The sequence below is a fragment of the Battus philenor genome, unplaced genomic scaffold (genome assembly GCF_028537555.1).
Source record: "Battus philenor isolate CCGP_79_NKW_IND1 unplaced genomic scaffold, ilBatPhil1.0.hap1 SCAF_16, whole genome shotgun sequence".
NCBI lineage: Eukaryota > Metazoa > Arthropoda > Insecta > Lepidoptera > Papilionidae > Battus > Battus philenor.
In genome coordinates, this window is record NW_027181678.1 from 11060563 (window position 1) to 11074144 (window position 13582).

The 13582-nt window shown below is 31.1% G+C and overlaps 2 protein-coding genes across 2 annotated transcripts; one reads left to right on the forward strand and one right to left on the reverse strand.

The window, feature by feature from the left end:
* Positions 1-536: 536 nt before the first annotated feature.
* On the reverse strand, positions 537-6228 carry Cyt-c1 (Cytochrome c1). Its single transcript, XM_068762222.1, has 7 exons — positions 6142-6228; positions 5800-5850; positions 5372-5520; positions 4521-4647; positions 3567-3684; positions 2055-2236; positions 537-1141 (listed from the first exon to the last, which is right to left on the reverse strand). The coding sequence occupies exons 1-7, from the start codon at positions 6208-6210 to the stop codon at positions 911-913; spliced, it is 927 nt and encodes a 308-aa protein (XP_068618323.1). The 5' UTR covers positions 6211-6228; the 3' UTR covers positions 537-910.
* Positions 6229-6660: 432 nt separating this feature from the next.
* Positions 6661-12956, forward strand: LOC137919229 (protein arginine N-methyltransferase 7-like). Its single transcript, XM_068762239.1, has 9 exons — positions 6661-6786; positions 6860-7104; positions 7686-7931; positions 8708-8886; positions 9482-9707; positions 9775-10550; positions 11399-11547; positions 11974-12133; positions 12830-12956. The coding sequence occupies exons 1-9, from the start codon at positions 6704-6706 to the stop codon at positions 12938-12940; spliced, it is 2175 nt and encodes a 724-aa protein (XP_068618340.1). The 5' UTR covers positions 6661-6703; the 3' UTR covers positions 12941-12956.
* Positions 12957-13582: the final 626 nt, after the last annotated feature.

Here is a 13582-nt window from a genome sequence, read left to right on the forward strand (position 1 = left end):
AACAAACAATCGAATACTAAGTCAACTGTAAAGAAGTATTGACTGTATATACCACATTTATGCTTCCAACAGTAATTATAAACATTCTTAATCACTAAGAGCTACATAAACATTTTATAACTTAGAGGTAAATTTGCAAGAACTTTTCCATATTTTCTATCATATATTATTGATCGTCAGTACTAACAGTACGAAATTAAAAAAATTTCAATGAATTTTTTGTTGCATTTATTTCTTAAAATGTGGCCTCGGTCGCGACTTGCGGATTAGTATATACCACGATACCATATTGCTATAAGGAATAACCCAATTTCCACCACATATGGAACATTCTGAGACTCTGTTGTCTTATGTTAGAATCGCATTTTGTTCAAACAGGCCAATTTTTGTATATGTTATTTAAAAACTAAAATAGTGATTAAATTTATGGGACTTTTAAGAAGAAGACTTTTGTTAAATTTATGTAATTTTGAGAAATAGACATGTCTAAATTTATTTTTAAGACGACATCTATAAATAAAAGAAGATTTCTATATTATTATTTCATTTATTCAACTGTACACTGATTCAGTTTAACTCATAAAACATCACAAGCACAGTTCTTAACACATTAACTAAACTTGCAAGTTGATGAATATGATGATGTTAAAATGATATTAATTTGTCTGAAACATTAATATATTAGTTAACATGTATATTTAATCACATCCCACACTAGTTCTTATGCAGGCCCAACACTATACATTATGGTAACAAAGTCAAAAATGCTTCATGATTGTATATTTCCAGGAAAGAAATAAACTTTGTATTATGAAATAAATTAATTTAATTACAAACAAATACACATCATGTGCCTATAGAAAAAAAAATGTCTAAAACAGTAAAATTTTTACTACTTTTGCTGAGGCGTTTATTTCTTAGATACTGGTTTGTAAGCTAGTTTCCTGGACTTAATTGTCGACCATTTGTGTCTCTTATAGTAATAGACAATCGCGCACAGTGTGGAGAAGATCCCAATGGCTTTAATGGTCATAAGACGACGATCGTCCAGTTCAGGCTCTGAACACCACCGCAGGAAGGTAGCGACGTCCTTAGCCAACTGCGAGGCGGTTGCAGGTGTACCATCGGTATATTCAGCAGCCTGTTAAATTATTTCATATTAATTGTTTTGTATTACAAAGGAATAACCTTCCATTCAGCTTTGAGAAATGATGTTACCTATTTGTTGTTTCTCCCATTGTTATATAACTTTGAAAAACAAAACCTGGCCCTGTATCTGTAAGTTACTTTTTAGTAGCTGGTCTTTAAAACCAAAACACTATAAAGAAAATCTACAATACTATCCATCTGATTACAGTTAAACAAGGTTTTTTTTGAATGGCAGGTAAATATAATAATTATTTCAAGGGCAACATAGTTAGTAAAATAAAGACTATATTTATTTATTATGATCATCGGTTACAAAAAAGAATTGATAAGGTTCTATGTCTGGCGGTCTGCAACTAATTAACTATTTTTAATTCGGAAAGGTATCTGTAGAGTCCATTTTCTCAACATGTCTTCAGTTTACTTGTTAACATTATGTACATTTGAAATTTTAACTTCTACCTTTCCATATTTATGTTCCCATTTTAGTATAATACATGAGTAATACCAAGTAATGATAATTGCAAAAATTATTGACATTGTAAATCAGAAATTAGAAGTAAATTTTAATCAAACCCTTTTTTTATTATCAAGCTAAATGAATAGTGGGGTATAAAATATTAATTATGGCTAAAGATGGCTATCGGTATTTTATATTACTAGTTTCTCTCAGGACAATTAAATATTTCATTGCTGTTGTAACATGACCCATATTTTTTGTGTTTCTATTGAACTTATATGGTAATTGTTACTTTTATGATGCCAGTTTTGAGTAATGTAGATGTCATTTCATTCAAATTGTCTATCGGAAATCAAACCCGCGAAACACCGCCAAAGTCTTTGATTACTAACATACCACAAGTTAAACAATTTACAATTACATAATATGCAACAATATCAATTCTTACCTCGTCGAATAGTACTTGTGCCATAGAAATAGCTCCACCAGGGAAATAAGGATTGTAGTTTTGGCCTTCACGGAGCACCACGCCCGCGGGTGGGTCAGTGTAACCAGTCAATAGAGCGAAGATGTAATCTTCGCCACCCTTACGTCCCAGGCAGATGAGTGACAAGTCTGGTGGGTAGGCACCTGGAAATAAATTAAAAGGTATTATAAAGTTGCACACATTATTTGTATTTGTAGAAAAAAAATAATTGTAAATCAAGCAAATGTCCCAAAAGATAAATTAGCTTTATTCATTCCTAACATTAGAAAAAAAATAGTAATATCATGTTCTGAACAGATCTGACGAAAATGCCAAGTTTTGTGCCTTTCTCCGAAAATATGTTTTGGAAAAGTACTATGTAGCAGAAATGTATAAAAAGTATAATTTTTTGTTGGAAACTAGACTGCACGAGCCACACAACACAACTTAATTATATGTTATTCAGTCAAATGACATAGCTAAATATTTTTTTTTACCAAAATTGAATTTATCATGATGCATTCTGGCACTGCTCAATTCTTAGTATCAGAAGAATACGTAAATATTAAACATATTATTTTGAATTTAAATATTTAAAATGTTACATTAATTTGCTGTTTGGTGTATACTGATATATTGAATAGATAATCTAGTATAGATTAGCAGTGCCGTTTGTGTTGAGCTTTGTAATGATACTGTGATTTACTGGTGACATGTGCCCTAAAATACAAAGAATTTAATGCCAAAATAAGTTGAGATATCTTTCATCATTTTAGTTTTAATGACATTTGCGAGGCATATGCCTTCCTCAATTATCTATGGGGAATATACTATAATCGCCACTCTTGGTAGGCACATTTGTATTCGCAGTGTGGTATTATGGTATGTAGATGACATTGCTGTCCATTCTATGGAAATTTCTTTGTGAGCAGTGGCAATCCTATATATTTAATGCACAAAGCGTAAATTAAATAAGACAGTGTCCCGGGAATTGAACCTGCAACCTACAATCATGTCGCAAGTTTTTACTGCTAGGCTACCACTAATTAAAATTTTAACTCATAATATAGTTTTATATTATAATTTGATTCATAATTTAGTTTTATTCTCTAATTAAAATTTTGACTCATAATGTAGTTTGTTATGCAATATTTGTTATACACATGAGTGTTATAGATAGTTACCACTTTGACATGCATTTGATCATTTTTTGTGACAATAACATATTTGGTAAAACATGCTAATGAATAAAATATATAAATAGTTTGGTTCCTGTTTTTCTAAATGATACACTTTGTGTGTAACAATTCAGTGTTGCCATGTTAAAGAAAACCCTGAACAATTTTCAGTTATTATCAATTTACTTTAAACACATCCTTAAATTTGCTTTAAGATTGGTTCCTCTTTATCTAGTACTATAATTATGTTCAAAATTAAGCTCTTTTTTTACTATTAATTTATTAGTTACGATTTTAAAATACTTTTTTCCCTTACCATTGTTGGCAGCCCTGGCAGCATTTTCATTGGGGTATGGGGACGGGAAATAGTCCGAGAGCTTGCCTGGTCTCTCAAAATAGTTTCCTTCCTCATCAGGTCCATCCTTGACCATCACCTACATTGACACAAGGTAATCATTGTTAGCTTTAAATTTATAATTTTTTTATAAAAAAAATCAATGTATAGGTAATTATTTAAATTGGTGGTTTCTTTAGATACTTGGGAGATTATTATATAAATCAGTTTATTAACATTTGTTTGATATTTATAAACCTTGTGATGTTTCCATGCTTGAGGATAAGCTTTCTCTCAAGAAGGTAGTGTAGCATTACATCCACTGCAGAAACCCATATCATTATACAAACATTTCTTTTTTTTTTCTCATTTCATCATTATCACCATTTAAGTTGTAAGATGTCCAATGTTGGACACAAGCTCCACTATTACATTTTCTATGAAATATTTGCTTGCTATACTTTACATTATATTTTTCACAACAATTTCTTTCACTGTTTAATAACAGTAATGTCATATAATTCATATAAAGTCATAAGTAATAGCTTTGAATCAATTGTCCACCAAAATCATGATCATCAGAGCCGATAAATGCCCACTGTTAGGCATAAACTTGTCCAATAACACCACAATAACTGGCTCTATGCTGCCCATATCTAATGACTTCCCGCTACTTGGCTATCTCATCTGTACACCTACTGAGGGTCCTACCCACGCCACGTCGACGAGTTCGGGGTCGTCACTCGTGAACCTTAGAGCCCTCCAAAAAAAAAAAGATATTTATGTAGTAAATTCTCAATTACATAGTTATTCAATCAAATTTGGTGCTCAACAGCTATGGCCATAATAGCTTCATTTAACTCTTAAGTTTGTGGATCTATAATCCGTAAACTAAATTAATATAGTAACAATAAAACCAAGAAACTTGGTACTAACCTCTGCTGCTTCAGCTTTAGCTTCTTCTTCAGTATGCGTAACATTGACCAAGTTTCGGAAGGCAATGTATTGCAATGAATGGCATGCTTTGCATACTTGTTTATATACTTCATAGCCTCGGCGTACACTAAAATATGACAAAACATAAAAAAGAAACACTTTTTTTAAAGAAAAATGAATGTACTGCAAGTTATAATACCATATTACATAAGTCTTATAATATCTATTATCATATATCACATAAAACAGTAATGCCATATTTAAGACCTATAATTATAAAAAATGAACACATTATTCAATAAGCTATAATACAAGACTTTTTAAATTTGTTATTATCTAATAAAAAAATTGCGGGTATGATAAATAATTGCTCATAATGTAATTACTATTTAAAATTTTGGTCACATTCATTTCTACCAATGATAAAAAAGATATTAAAAATAACACAAGAGTGTGCATATACTAGGAAACAGAACATATTTAATTTTTTGTAATATCACTGTATACATTAAAATATCATTACATTGCATTATCATAACTGAGTTGTTGATGTGTGAGTCTTTCTTGAAGCACATTTTTTAGATTGTGTAAATGTATCATTACTATTGACTAATACAGGAAGCAAGCATGCAATGTCTGTATTTTGTCAATAATGATTTAAACAAATATCTTTGTATGTACATATAATGTATTAGATTCCAGTTTATATTACATTTTATATTATGTTAACAAACTTAATACAAGTTATACAACCTAATTAGAAAAGGCTAATTTGTATTAGAAATTGAATATCAAATAAAGGTAATAAAGTAGGAAATTAAATTTTCTCTAAAAAAATATTCCAATTATACCTGGCATGATCTAGTGATTGGAACCAACCACTGTGGCTCCAGGGCTGATGAAAAGGATGTGCTTCAGTCCCTGATGCTTGGACAGATTGCTCAAGGGCATACAGTAGAGCACCTGCACCACCACCGATAACGCCTAGTGTCGACAGGAGCTGTAAGAATTTTTGTAAAATAATTCATTAAACACGTTTGAAAAACTTTTAATAACAATGATAGGAGTTTGTTTATTTTTATCTGCAGAGATTTGACAATAAAAACATTTAAAAATTTCACTAGATATATTCCAAAACAAAATGTTAAAGGCTTAATCTAGTTGCAATTTTACTTTCAAGCTTACAAAAATATATTAATATTGAAATAATATACAACTGATGAAACTAGTATTATAGAATTTAAAGTTGAGTAAAATGGTAGGTAAATGATCTACTCACCAATTTCCTATTCCTTGTCCATCCTTGGGCATTAGTAGACAGCTTACATACCTGTAACGAATAGTCTGTATTAGTTTCTGTACTTGTTACATAATATTAAGGTTATCACTCGTCATGAAAATTTCTTCATGCATTAAGCTGAGATAAAGGTCACTAAGGTTTTATATAATTGCATGATGCACCGCAAATTGAGAGTATAACTCATTAAATGTGTAAAATACATCCGTTTTTCAGAGAACACACAACGTTCAAAATTTTACCTTATTAACAATACAAATATGCAAAATTTGATAAATAATAATATTTTATATTTAAGAAGTCATTTGTAAATATTACGTGTACCTGGGGTCCAACTAAGCCATAATTTTTCAAAAGTCGTGCCCCACAAATCCTGCCGACGGCGGCCGCCATGATAGCAAAACGTCGTAATGAAAGATTCAAATGACAACTAATACGACGTAACTGCCATCACAAAAATTTTAAGTACGGGGTTGAAAATCAATAAATCCTATAAGCAATGATATTAAATTAACAGAAAAAGTTTTTCAAATAAAATTTCTCCTTAATTTTAACATTTTCTTATTCTTCGATTTAATACCTGAAAGGAATTGTGTTCTTTAATTATTAATATTATTGTTTATTTACCAAAATATGATATTCAAAACCTAAGATGCTGTTATAAATAGTACATACTTGATTGAGGAAAATAACATGTATATGTTTATCTCGTACAACAAATAATTTTATACAACCCTTTTTTGGTACGAGGGATATATTTATATTCATCTGTTTAATTACTCCTTGCAAGGAATAAAAAATATTGTCAAAATTAAATGTCAATGTCAATTTAAACTGCATCAATCACATGTATAAAATTTAAAAAATGTTATTTACTATTTTATAAATGAACTTATTTCCCTATAATAAATTTTATTTACAGTTTTTGCAAGGATATAGTAATATAGTTATAAATTCGAGTCTGAAAGGGTAATACTTTTCATGAGAGATTGTTATCCGGCTTCTGCTTTTGATTTTATTTTCATTCAATCTTATATTACAGTAAAAGATTTAAAAATTGCACTCTAAGAAAAATGCAAGTCTTTACTCAAAAACGTAATCCCATCACTGGAAGCACTGAATGGGACGTTCAACATGAAGATTATGACTACCATCAGGAGATCGCGCGTTCAGCATTCGCGGATATGCTTCATGACACCGAAAGAAACAAAAAATATTATAGAGCTTTACAATTAGCCATCGAAAAAATGCAGAGCGCCGGGAAAAAAGCCAACGTTTTAGATATAGGTAGACAAATTATGTTTTTCTCCACTAAAATGTTTATTCTTAGTACACTTAAATTTTATTTAGTTAATTCTAAGCTAATCTTCTCTATAATAGATGGTAATAGGTTAGTGTAAAAGCTTTAAAACAGTAATTATAAATCATATTTTTTAACAAACCGCTTTTACACCTAGCAATGATTTTACTCCAATTTTCAAAAACTCTGTATAAAGTGATCAATTTGAAACGTGATATTTATATAATTTTTTCTATTGAAATGACATAGGTCAGTAACTTCTGACAGTACAGTCTGCAGGGACAGATAGTAAACAATAATTAATTTATAGTAAACTGGACTTTGAAATGCTTTTTCTTACTAAATTATCATATTGATATTTACTTTGTTAGTAACAATTTATTTTTGGATAGTGTGTACCATACATTAATTCACAGCTAATGAGCTCTACATATGATGTATTACTAAATATTGAATATTCAGATAGTATTAAATTAGTTTCTTGTTGGTTTTATTATTATACACATGTAAAAAAGGTTGAAGTTTTTCTTTAATTCCTTGTTTATGTAGTTGTAATTTATAATTCCAGGTACTGGCACTGGTCTTCTTTCTATAATGGCAGCAAAGTGTGGAGCAGACTCAATAGTTGCCTGTGAAGCATTTAAGCCTATGGCTGAATGCTGTCTGAAGATATTGGAGTGTAATGGTGTTGCAGATAAGATAAAAGTAATACCAAAGCGTTCAACAGATATAACTGTTGGTGAAAATGGTGATATGAAGGAGAAAGCAAATATTTTAGTGACCGAAGTCTTTGATACTGAATTAATTGGAGAAGGTATTTAATTTTTTTAGCTGTGTACTGTTGGAATTACAGTTTTCACAAATGTTTTCATGATGGCTAGATGAATATAATGGCTACATTTGTTAGATACATTCTTTATAAAGTGAAGTGGTATGGATCTTGATCTCTACCCTGGACAAAAAGTCTCTCCATATTGTCCATAGTAACTGAACTATGACAAAATTGTTTCCATTATCTTCCCTAAATTAACAAAAATATTATTTTACTGTGTATAGTGTGTGTAAAGTATAATTAATGTAATTATTGACTAACAGACATTAAAGGATATGTGATACAAGTTGTAAATGTATTGCATATCTTAATGCATATTTGTTTATACAAAATAATATTTCAATTAAAAAGTAATATAAATGTTAGGTATTAATTATTTTCATTACTAGATTCCACTACTGATTTATTTACTTATTATTATAAATTAATAAAATTAAAAAGAAGTCATATTAGGCAAAATAAATTAAGTACAATGGGTTATCACATTGCAGAACATGATTTCTTTCAGACAACTGTTTGATGGACTTGGTTTATTTATATATAGCTGCATACTATTATAATACATAAAATACAAATTTAAAATACAATGTATTAATATGTTTTATGATAAGTAGAAGTATACATCTCTACTTGCCTTTATACAACAAAATGTTATTTAATAAGTTATCATTCAATTGTTAATAATGAATTTCTTTTAGACATTTGTAATATAGTTAAACAATATAGATAAAAAAGAAAATTGAACATTTCTATTTTAGGTGCTTTATCTACATTTCATCATGCACATCAATATCTGTTAGAAGAAGATTGTATAGTGGTGCCAGACTCTGCAGTCATTTATGCACAAGTGGTTGAGTGTCCAACATTACAGAAATGGAATAAGTTGAATGATCTGGCTGATGAGGACTTAGACATTGTTTTGAGAACTCCAAAAAAGGTAAACTTTGTTTTATATGTTTACATATATATCACATATATATGTCTCCACTTCGAGAACTTTTACTACTAGACTTTTACTTTTACTATTAGAATGATTGCAAAGTTTTTTAATTGCCAAGTATTTTTCAATAGAGAAAAAGTAGGTAATTTGGTTAAGAGATTCCAAAATATTTTTACAATCACTGGTCTATATGATATAAATTACGTCTATTAACTTACTTGCATACATTCTTAAATTGAGGTCTAACTTGCAGTGGTGTTATATGTAAGTGGTTATATTAATTTTTTTAAATCTATTTCATTTTATATATTTGTTTTATCTTATATGTGACAACAAATAACTGTGTAATATGAATATTAAAAAAATAGTAGTAGATATATAAAAGTGGTACAATGCAAAAAAAGAGGAATATAATTAGAATATTCTTAGTAATTGTATTATTTTAATGAGTGTGAGAAAACGTGAGGATTTAATATATAAGATGTTTATGATTTTTGTAATTTTGTTAATTAATATAGAAATTTTTTGTGAAAATTTGAAACTATCGTAATTTTTAAATTTCTTTTTTAATTAAATATTTTTTTTTATTTAGATGAAAGATTGTGCAGGCTCTGCAGCTGTTCATGATATTCAGCTTTCCCAATTACCCCGCAACACGTTTCGTGAGCTTTCTGAACAGATACCAATATTTTATTATGATTGGTCTGGAAAAACACCAATTGACTTTAAAAAGACTGTCCAACAAGAGTTTAAAGTTTTAGCTACTGGAAAAGCACAAATTGTATTCATGTGGTGGGAACTTAATATGGATACAGAAGGTAAGCATCTATTGTGTATAAGCAATTATTACATTTAAGTTATTTACATAATAATGTTTATTTACAGGTAGAATAGTGTTAAGTTGTGCTCCATGGTGGAGTCATCCTAATGCGGATATATGTTCAGAAAGACCTCAAGACACAATACCATGGAGAGATCATTGGATGCAAGCTGTGTATTATCTTCCCCAAGAAGTGTCTCTTCAAAAGGATAAAGAAGTGAAACTTATTTCTTGTCAAGATGAGTATTCTCTTTGGTTCTATTTAGAAGATGAAAATACTAAACATAAACACTACAAGAGACCAGTTTGCGACTGTGGTGTGCATATGATATTGTCAAGAACACATGTATCATATTTGAATGATGGTAGAAGGAGTAAGAGATTTCTATCTCATCTAAGAGAGGAGATGGGTAGAGATGCCGTAGTTCTAGATTTAAATGGAAGTAGTCTTTTAGGGCTTGCCGCCGCAAAGTTTGGTGCAAAACATGTCTTCATTTTAGAAGATATGAATCTAAACATTGGCATTCTTAATGACTATATTAAAGAGAATAGTATAGAAAATGTAACAATTATCCCAGAAGTCAGTGAAGATATATTAAAAGAGGTTACAAATGTAACATGTGATCCGAATTTTAGTACTGCTGTCTTTCCATGGGAGAATCTCAAAGTCGCTTACCTTCTGCACAAGTACAGAAGTAAACTGTGTGAAACAGTTTCTATAATCCCAGATGGCTGTGAATTCTGGGCTATGCCTGTTGAATTTCAGGATTTGCATAAGATTAGGATACCTTTGGGTGTCTGTGAAGGGATTGATATGTCTGTTTTTGATGGTCTTGTTGAGGTAAGTTTACTAAAGGTTTTTTAAATATTCTACATTTGTTAATGTGTATCTATGAGAATATTTTGAAAAGTGCTTCATCTTCATCTTCATTCACTGCTGTACATAAACCTGTCCCGGGGGTCGGCAACCTGAGGCTCGTGAGCCACATGCGCCTCTTTGGATATGAAATGAAACTGCACCTTTAGTTCCATATGCAAATCTTATTTTTTTAAAAAATTCAATAATTATTCTAAACCTACTAACGAGGATTGGGCACCCTTTCTGTCAGCCCATTGTACTCGCTTTTCACCTCTTCCCCTTGGCACGTGGCGTCACTATCGTCAGTATGTCAGAAGAACTATTTATTGTCGGCAAGAAAATTTTTTTTGTGGCTCTTTAAAAACTAAAATTTTGTAAATTGTGATATTTGTCTCTTCAGACTCCAAAGGTTGTCGACCTTTGGCTTTTCCTATAGATGTCATGCAAGATCGGAACGAAGCGGTCTGCATCCATTGTCTTCTGATGACTTGAACAAGGTATCTATGTGACCTATCCACTGCCAACTCAACTTGTCGTAAGAGATTTCCACTTATCACTCATCGTATGGAATAATGAAAAGTTGTCTCTTTATGAGTACAATTTTATCAACGCAATAAAGATTTAATTTCTGTTCATCTTGTCAATTTATTAAATAACTTTATTTCTTAAATTACAATGTAAATATTAAAATTTGTAAGGAGTTCATCATCATCGTTATATGAGCTTATAGATTGCAAGGCATAGGTTTCCACCAAACATCGTCACGATTACATTGACTATGTCTTCGACCCATCTAGAGAAAATTAATTTAAATTTGAAACATGTTCCAGGGTTCTCGAGTAATAAGCGACACGGAAATAGAAGCCCAACCTCTCTGGGAATATCCGTGCAAGAGTCGCGGTCTTCCTCGCAAACTGCTCGAAATCGACTTACAGGACTTGAAGCCAACTGTAGCAACTGATGGCGCAAACCAAATTATGTGAGAATTTTTTCTTTATTTATATAATAATTGCATATGGTTAGATAAAAGTGAAGAAGGAGAATGTTGCAAAAGGTGGTTGCGAAATGAGTGAAAGAGAAAGAATACTGTTCAGAGTGCACAGCTTGGCTTAAGCTGCGCCGAGAACTGTACTCAACATTGTGGAAAATGCGGTCAAGATTTCCCCACGGGACAAAAAAAAAGAAATCCTGTCTATTTCTGCTGATTATGATCATAATTATGGTAATTACATAATGTAATAAAAATGTGCAAGATTTTGGATTTAGACACATACACAATTCAGATGTCATATCATGAAAATTGTGCCCAATCTCATACTTGATTTTTTTATTTTAGTGTCATTGTTATTAATAACTTTCTTTTAATAATCCGTATTACAGTAGTATGTTTCTATCATAATTTTAGGGACGTTGAAACGGAGGGAGTGCAGCCAATAAACGGCTTCGTGTTGTGGGCGAGTTGGAAAGTGGGCGGCAAGTCTATCAGCTCGGGGCCCACGGAGTGGCCGACGGTGGGTGAGAGGGTCACCTGGGATCCGCACACGCGACAGGCTGTAAAGATTTTGGTAAGAATAACTCTCTGCCCCATACTAGGTAAACCGACGCCATTGTCAAGGTGATGGGATATAGTTGGATGCTGGTTTTGCAAAATAGATTATCGTGGAGATCTTTGTGGGAGGCTGTTGTCTTGCAGTGGGTTTCTATGCTTTAATAAGATGATGATATAGAATAGTTTTTTTGTAATGAATGAATGATATTTGGCAGTTGCCAGAAAGTAGTGACAAACACAGTTACACTGAGTTTGAGATGACACAGTGCGAAAGTCGCTTGATCTAGATATCTATACGTAAGTACTAAACTCATGGGCCTTTACATTATTTATTGCACCAAACCGCTTATTTCATATCTGGCTTAGGCTTCCTTTTCTCAAATCTGGTAACAACGTGGTGCTTTCTTATAAAGTAGAAGAGTTTTATATAGGATGATTGGTTATGGCTGGAAAAGCTTTAAAGGGCTGGACGTATATCTTATTTGGCATCTTATAATTCATCTTTTATATAGGAATATTTCACGCCAATAACCAAGTAAACATTAATTAATTTTAATATAATCTGAATTTCGAAACAGCTTTTTTTTACTATATTATTATTACGTTTTTTGTTGAAAACTTTGAATTTTGGAAAGGGAGACCCATATCCTTCAAAGCTTTTATGTCTATAACCAATCATCCTGTACAAGACATGTACTTTTTTTTTCTTCAGAAAAAGTCAATCAATGTTAGCAGCGAAGATACGTGGAGTTATCAAGTGGCTTGCGACTTAGAGAAAGGGCAATTTAATGTCAATTTAGATTTGGTTGGATCTAGTTTTTAAAATTTTAAAATAAAATGGCTATAACATATTGCGGAGTTTTATTCAAAGGGTAACCCGAAAAACTAATGTTTAACTTCAATCACTATTTATGTATTAAGATTATGTATTTTCTTCTAATGTATAATATAAAATATATTGCATATGTAATATAATATTGACTTGACTAAATAAATTTCTGGGAGACGTAACAGGTCTTGCTAGAAAGACTTTTCTAGGTTTCAAATATCTCTTATAAGCTTTCTCTAGGTTTAATAACTTATGGGCAACTGTGATCATACAAAACAGAAACAAACATTATTAAGTGTAGTATATATACTTAATAATGCGTGTTTTGTGCAATAAATTTTATGAGTTACACAAGTTTTTTTTCGTGCCTAGTTTAGTCACTTAGAAAGATTGGTGTATATTTCAAGTTTAGAATCAAATAAAGAAGAAATTAGTACTCCTTGCATTTGAAAATATGGAGACAGTCGCCTTTGTGTACTACAATTTTGACATATCTATGATGGATGAAGCGGTAACCAGTGACCAAGAGGATTAAATCCCCTAAATAATCTGATCCGGGAAGACGTTTTTCCAAGAAAACCCTTCTTACTATAACCAGAGAATGGTATGCCCTATAGGAGTAACGAGCTGGTTTCC

What these genes read in the sequence shown, in the direction of transcription:
- LOC137919229 (XM_068762239.1), top strand. Translation starts at nt 6,704, where the DNA reads ATGAACTTATTTCCCTATAATAAATTTTATTTACAGTTTTTGCAAGGA. An exon ending in TTTTGAGAACTCCAAAAAAG is followed by an intron (nt 8,887 to 9,481) that starts GTAAACTTTGTT and finishes TTTTTTATTTAG; the next exon opens with ATGAAAGATTGTGCAGGCTC. An exon ending in GATGGCGCAAACCAAATTAT is followed by an intron (nt 11,548 to 11,973) that starts GTGAGAATTTTT and finishes TCATAATTTTAG; the next exon opens with GGACGTTGAAACGGAGGGAG.
- Cyt-c1 (XM_068762222.1), bottom strand. Translation starts at nt 6,210, where the DNA reads ATGGCGGCCGCCGTCGGCAGGATTTGTGGGGCACGACTTTTGAAAAAT. An exon ending in ATGGCTTAGTTGGACCCCAG is followed by an intron (nt 5,851 to 6,141) that starts GTACACGTAATA and finishes TATTCGTTACAG; the next exon opens with GTATGTAAGCTGTCTACTAA. An exon ending in GGACAAGGAATAGGAAATTG is followed by an intron (nt 5,521 to 5,799) that starts GTGAGTAGATCA and finishes AAATTCTTACAG; the next exon opens with CTCCTGTCGACACTAGGCGT.